Source organism: Patagioenas fasciata, chromosome W (assembly GCF_037038585.1).
Source record: "Patagioenas fasciata isolate bPatFas1 chromosome W, bPatFas1.hap1, whole genome shotgun sequence".
NCBI lineage: Eukaryota > Metazoa > Chordata > Aves > Columbiformes > Columbidae > Patagioenas > Patagioenas fasciata.
This window is the reverse complement of record NC_092559.1, coordinates 2359298-2366988: the sequence shown is the minus strand read 5'-3', so window position 1 is coordinate 2366988 and position 7691 is coordinate 2359298. Positions and strand designations below refer to the sequence as shown.

Here is a 7691-nt window from a genome sequence, read left to right as displayed (position 1 = left end):
GCAGGGGCATTACTAGCAGAGATAGAGACGTTATTATTCCACTCAACCCTTATCAGGCTGCACCTGCAGTACTGTGTCCAACTCTCATCTCCACAGTTGAAGAAAGACACACACAGATTGAAGAGGGTCCAAAGGTGGGCCACAAAGGTCATCAAAGAACTGGAGAACCTGCCCTATGAGGAAAGATTGAAGGAGTTAGGTCTTTTCTCCCTGGAGAAAAGAAGGCTCAGGGGGAACCTCATCACAGCATTCCAGTACTTAAAGGGCAGCTACAAAGAAGATGGAGGTTCTCTCTTCACAAGGAGACACATGGAGAAGACAAAGTGAAATGGGTAAAAATGGTTCCAGGAGAAGTTTTATCTCGACATAAGAAATAAATTTGTTACTCTGAGAACAATCAATCACTGGAACAATCTCCCCAGGGACATGGTAGAATCCCCATCACTGGAGGTTTCTAAGATGTGATTGGACAGGGTGGCAAATAATCTCATCTAGACCGTCTTTCCCACAAAAGTTTGGGCAAGATTATCTTTTGAGGTCCCTTCCAACCTAGGCTGTTCTATGATTCTATAATTCTATGCTTGCCTCATAGGATTGGGACCATTCTTGTTTTCTGAGGAAACTGTCCTCAAAGATCAGCTAGCTCTCCTGGGTCCCTTTTCTCTACAGGGCAGTTTATCATAGGATCCTGCCAAGCAGGGCCCTGAACAGGTCAGAATCTGTACTTCTCAAGCCCAGGGTTGTAATTCTACTGTTTTAATTTTCAAAAGTTACACTATTTCAGTTTTCCATTAAACAAATTAGACAAGTTTTGTTTAGCTAAGATTTTATGTGGAGAAATTTTTTTAAAAAGAATTCTAAGTTCTAAGATTTCAACTTTCCTGCATATCATCATCAGAGAAAGGATAATTTGGCATCTAATCTATTTTATGAAATGCAAATGTGTTGGGTAGAATAAATCACGAGATCTGGAAACATGAATAAAACTTAAAACTCTTTTTGGAAGAGTTAGGAATCTAAGAGTCTGCACTCCTTGTCAATTGGACAGAGTAATCTTTTCAGTATTGTTAGTTGTAGCCTATTGAAGGGAGAAAGAAATGAACTGAAGAAATGAGTGCATTCTCTAGGATTTACATCAATCTTTTGGGGCTTCTAAGACCCACCTCTTCAAGTGAAATTTGTCTTGCAGACATTTGTACCATTTCCTCTGACCAGGGCTATTTTTACTATCAACAATGATCTCATGGTTTTGTTCTTTTCCTTATCTTACTAATATCTACTTTTTTCTTTCCCCTTTTGGGGGAAATTCCAGTGTTCCATCCCTCTGGCAGACACTTGTTGAACTATTTCCCCTACATTTCCATCATCATGTTTTCCTTAAGTACCTTCTGTTAAATAGAGCTGTTTGTTAAATTGCCTGTTTCTAAGAAATATATAACATCTGATCTGGTAGCAGATGCTTAGCTTACCATCCATTGGAGGCATTCACTGATGTCCCAGTTTAGTAAAATCAATCAGGTGTACCCAAGGAGATTTCTCCAAACCATCTTGCCTGCACACATGTTATTGCAATGTAAAAGATGGCTTGATTCTAGCTCCGAAAAGAAGGTGCTACTAGATGACCATACAGGTTCTGGAGCCTTTCTTCTCTCCCTAACGCCATTTTTAAAATTTTTTGTTTTCATTAGACTGCACTGTAGTCCCTCTAGATTAACTGTGAATTTCTCACAGCTGCTCTTAAAGCTTTTGAAATACCAAGAATAAAAGAAAAAATAGCTTAATTAACTGTGAAAGCAAGTAATATACTACATAACTTGAAATGCTTTTAGGATATTAAAATTAAGTTTTAGAGGTTTTTGCTGTCTCTGAAGAAGAGAGAATCCATGATGGCCATAGGTAATATCATAGAAGTTCTGACTTTGTTGTTGTTATGGGTTGAAAATGTTGGTGCCAGTTCATTTTAGGAAACATTACAGGATTTTATGATTAAATGTCAAAATTATCATCTGGGTAAATAAACTAATTTTTATCATTTGAATATTTTATTGTAACATGTTATGGTATAAAGCTTGTTGGTCTAGAAAAGTTGGCTAAATTTTTTTAATTACTTCAAAATCCAGATTCTTCATTTTAGAAAAGCTAATGAGTGTTTTTTACTTGTGTATTTTGAGCTATATCAATTTGAAAGTCCAAGTTAGTACACAGGACCAAATATCCACTATGTTCAATAGCTAATAAAAGATTATAAACCATTAAATGGTAATGATCCAAGTCATTATGAACACGAAGTGCAGAATGACATAAGGTTCATGAGTTAAAAGAAAAGTTTAAGATTAACTGGTTAATGAGGCCCAAATGTTTAATAGGTGGCAACAATTGAGTTAAATTACTGCTCTTCCTTTGATTTTTTAATCCTTTCACAAATTGTAATTGTTTTAGTTTTATTACTTTTTCATCATAACACTACATATTGTTGTCCAATTTTAAATTTTACTCTGCTGAACTAACTGCATGTCTCAATTAATATGAATGAGCTCAGCATTTCAAGCTGCAGCCAGAGAGTTTCAGTGAATTTAAAATCAACACAAAATATTTATAGTACTCTTGTATATAGGACCATCTTGGCTGACATTTTTTTTGTTCATGTTTACGGCTGTGTAACATACACAGTATACAAAATAAATGGCATCTAAATAAAAATCCATCTTTAACTATAGGATTTAAAAAGTTACAACAGTTTAATAAATTACTATATAACGTATTAATACTTGAATGACTTTTTCCCTCATCTCTTCAATTCTTGTCATGCTTTTCTCTACCCATCTTCAGATGGGACTGAAAACATTTTCTGTGAAGTTTAATGAATACTATTTTAACAGTGAGTCCAAGTTAATTACTTGGTACTTCAACATAATTAAATGCTATTTCATGTGGAGGCAGGAGTCGTTTGCCAATCCTATTAAGTTTGGTTATAGCAACTGTACACTCTTTTCTACAATGATGCTTCCCTCACTTAAACAACCCAAATAAATAACTACAACTTCTTTTGTTTTCTTTTCCTGAAGTCGAACAACTTATCCTTACACGGAAACCCAGATGTATAGCCAAAACACTGGGGGAAATTACTTCGATACTCAAGGAAGTTCTGCACAGGCAACAACAGTGGCCTCTTCTCATAGTATTGTGGGCACCGGAGGGATTCAGATGGGTGTTACAGGAGGACAGCTCATTAGCAGCTCAGGAGGGACCTATCTGATTGGCAATTCAATGGAAAATTCTGCTCATTCAGTGACTCATACAACGCGGGCCTCCCCAGCTACAGTAAGTACTTCAGAAGTATGTTAAATCTTTGGGGACAGATTCTTAGTCACTATGATGTTCCTGCATGCTGACACGTTTCTGTAGCAAAAAGCATATTATGTTGGCAGAATTAGTAATATGTGGCTTTGTCTTGCAAATATTTACATTTAGTTTAACTTTGTGCATGTGACTAATATGAAGTGAGTGCTGTCATGGTTTAACCACAGCTGGCAACTAAGCACCACAAAGCCACTGGCTCACTCCCCACCAGTGGGATGGCAGAGAGAATCAGTATAGTAAAAATGAGAAAACTTGTGAGTTGAGATAAAAACAGTTTAATAATTTTTAAAAAGTTGTTCTCGTTCTTATTATAATTATTATATTTATTGCTGAGCATGACATCATATGGTATGGAATATCCCTTTGGTCAGTCAGGGTCAGCTGTCCCAACTGTGTCCCCTCCCAACTTCTTGTGCACCCCCAGGCTACTTGCTGGCAGGACAGTGTGAGAAGCAGAAAAGGTCTTGACTCTGTGTAAGCACTGCTCAAGACTAATGAAAACATCTCTGTATTATCAACACTGTTTTCAGCACAAATCCAAAACATAGCCCCATACATCACAGAATGGTTGGGGTTGGAAGGGACTCCTGGAGATCTAGTCCAACCCATCCACTAAAGCAGGTTCACATAGAGCAGGTGGCACATGAATGCATCCAGGTGGGTTTTGAAGGTCTCCAGAGAAGGAGACTCCATAGTCTCTCTGGGCAGCCTGTTCCAGTGCTCTGTCATCCTCAAAGTAAAGAAGTTTCTCCTCATGTTTAGATGGAACCTATGTTTCAGTCTGTGCCCATCGCCCCTCATTCTGTTGTTGGGCACCATTGAAAAGAATCTGGTCCTATCCTCTTGACATCCATCCTTCAGATATTTATAAGTTTAAATAAGGTCCCCTCTCAGCCTTCTCTTCTCCAAGCTCTCTCAGTCTCTCCTCATAAGATGCTCCAGACCTCTAACCATCTTTGTAGCTCTCTGCTGGACTCTCTCCAGTAATTCCTTCTCCTTCTTAAACTGGGGAGCCCAGAACTGGACACAGTACTCCAGATGTGGCCTCACCAGGGCAGAGTAGAGGGGGAGGATAACCTCCCTCGACCAGCTAGTCACACTTTTCCTAATGCGCCCCAGGATATCATTGGCCTTCTTGGCCACAAGGGCACATTGTTGACTCACGGTCAACCTGTTGTCCACCAGGACTCCCAAGTCCTTCTCTGGAATGCTACTTTCCAGCAAGTCAGCCCCTAACCTGTTGTCAAGGTTTAAGGCACCCCTGTACTGGTGCCTGGAGTTATTCCTCACTAGGTGCAGGACCCTACACTTGCCTTTGTTGAATTTCATCAGGTTCTTCTCTGTTCAACTCTCTAGTTTGTCCAGATCTCACTGAATGGCAGCACAGCCTTCTGGTGTATCAACCAATCCTCCCTGGTTTGTATCATCAGCAAACTTGCTGAGGGTACACTCAGTCTCTTCATCCAGGTCATTGATGAATAGGTTAAACAAGACTGGACCCAGTACTGACACCTGGAGAACACCACCAGCTAGAGGCTTCCAACTAGATTCTGCACCATTGATCACAACCCTCTGAGCTCTGCCATCCAACCAGTTCTCAATCTATCTCACTGTGCACTCATCCAACCCACACTTCCTGAGCTTGCCTATGAGGATGTTGTGGGAGACAGTGTCAAAAGCCTTGCTGAAGTCAGGATAGACAACATATACTGCTCTCCCCTCGTCTACCCAGCCAGTCATGCCATCATAGAAGGCTATCAGGTTGGTCAAACATGATTTCCTCTTGGCGAATCCATGTTGACTTCTCCTGATATCCTTCTTTTCCTCCACATGCTTGGAGACGACATCCAGAATCAGTTGTTCCATCACCTTTCCAGGGATGGAGGTAAGGCTGACTTTCCTGTAGTTTCCTGGGTCCTCCTTCTTGCCCTTTTTGAAGACTGGAGTGACACTGGTTTTCTTCCAGTCCTCAGGCACCTCTTCTGTTCTCCAAGACCTTTCAAAGATGATGGAGAGTGGCTTAGCAAAAACATCTGCCAACTGTCTCAGTACTTGTGGGTGCAATCCATCGGGGCCCATGGATTTGTGGGTGTCCAGTTTGCCTAAATGATCTCTAACCCGATCCTCCTCAACCAAGGAAGTCTTGGTTTCTCCAGACTTTCTCTCTTACTTCTAGGGTCTGGGATTCCTGATGGCCGATCTTAGCAGTAAAGACAGAAGCAAAGCAGGCATTCAGTAATTCTGCCTTCTCTGTATCATCCGTCACCAGGGTACCCACCTCATTCAGGAACAGACCTACATTTTCCCTAATCTTCCTTTTGCTGCTGATGTACTTGAAGAAGCCTGATGGCGGCTACAGGCGTTGCAGTTTTCAGTGCATCTCATTGATTTGCTGAGCATACTTCTCACATGTAATGCTTTTGCCGGGATTCAGAAAGCTGTAGTGGACCAGACTGGCAGCAGACCACCAAACAGCGACCATGATCTTTTTTGGGTGCAAGTTTGGCTTTGAGAAGTGCTTTGGAGGTTCTTCTCAGTCCAGCCACTGAGCTGGTCATTGCTGGTTGTCATATAAAATCCACTTTTCATCACACATCACAGTCCAATTGAGAAATGGTTCGTTGTTGCGTAGAATAAGAGAAGATGACACTTCAGAACAACGATTTTTTGGATTTTTGGTCAGCTCACGAGGCACCCACTTATCGATCTTTTTCACCTTTCCACTTTGTTTCAAATGCTGAATTACCATAGAACGGTCAACGTTGAGTTCTTCAGCAACTTCTCGTGTGGTTGTAAGAGGATCAGCTTTGATGATTGCTCTCCATTGGTTGTTGTCAACTTCCGATGGCCAGCCACTATGCTCCTCATCTTCAGGGCTCTTGTCTCCTTTGTGCAACTTCTTGAACCACCAGTGCACTGTACATTCATTAGCAGTTCCTGGGCCAAATGTCTTGCTGATGTTGTGAGTTGTCTCTGCTGCTTTACAACCCATTTTGAACTCAAATAAGAAAATCGCTCAAATTTGCTTTTTGTCTAACATAATTTCCACAGTCTACAATAAATATAAAATAAACAGCAAGTAATAAGTCAGTAGCAGAAAAACATAAAGCCAGAAAAGAACATTAAAATTATGTATAACATAACCACATTTTTTAAGAATGTATTCCAATACCAAACAGCAAAATTCAACAATGCAAGAACTGCAATTCCTTTTGCACCAACCTAATACTAGAAAGTATAAATATAACAGGCAAACTAGAGCAACAGAGAAGTTCAGTTTTTCTTTGCTTTGTACCTGATATAGCTAGAACTCATTTCACTTTTAATCCTCATCCTACCTGCACCATCACAATATTTTTCATACTTGCACAGAGAATTAAAGAGAACACAATAATATGTAGCCATGCCTGCTTCCTAATGCAATACTCAGGAAATGTACCCTTTTAAATTTGACTTTTTCTGTCCGATTGAATAGTGTGACCTAATAGTATTTTCCACTGAAGCAAGAAAAAAAATCTGGATTAAAATATTATTTTTATAATATTGAAGTATATTTTCTTGCATATTAATTAAATACTTGTATGCTTTTATAAAAAGGCTTATATTTCGAATATTAGGCAATTGTAAGAAATACTTACTTTTTCATTGAGAATTACTACAGTAAAAATACTATTTGATTAGCTTATAAAAAGGGGAAAGCAAATTGTATTTATGCACTAATTGAAATATATTCTGAAATATTTTCCAGTTTTGTGCTGTATATTGAGTGAACTCAGTAGTGTAATTCACCAGCATAAACTCTTTGGATAATACTGTAATAATCAAAGAAGGATAGAGAAGACATTTAAAAATTGTCTACAGGGGGAATAAGTGGTTTTAAATGTACAGATGGTTTTCCATTGCTTTTGTGGTTTTTTCCATTTAATGTGGCTAATTATGTACCTTCTTTTACTGTACATCCCATTGTCTCTATCACTTTCAATGTTTTTGCTATTCTAGCTCTGCAGCTAAACTACAGTTAAATTGCAAATTTATTTTTAATGCTGTCATAGAATTAATCAAAGATGTATTAATATGGGGGGAAAAATGGGAATAAGTATGGTTGTCTTTACACATTTGTATTAGGAGTAATACTAATGTATAACTAGTGTTATATAATACTTTTTTTTTAAAAGTATTATTCTGAACCCATCTGATTTTTTTTTCTTTTTTTAAGGATGGATCTTGCTGTCTGTGTAAACCTCCAATTTTGTTTACTTTGAGAGCTCTGGATATTCAAAGAATGCTCTGACAGGCTGTAGGAGTGATACCCTGTCCAATGAAACTAATGG

At 38.9% G+C, this 7691-nt stretch overlaps 1 protein-coding gene across 1 annotated transcript in view; it reads left to right on the top strand.

Annotated features, from left to right (window-relative positions):
* Positions 1–7691, top strand: part of LOC136114585 (transcription factor RFX3-like) — a 177574-nt gene that overhangs the window by 113223 nt on the left and 56660 nt on the right. The window contains exon 4 of the mRNA XM_065859958.1: positions 3066–3321. Coding sequence (XP_065716030.1) covers positions 3066–3321 — 256 coding nt within the window. The remainder of the gene's footprint in view (positions 1–3065; positions 3322–7691) is intronic.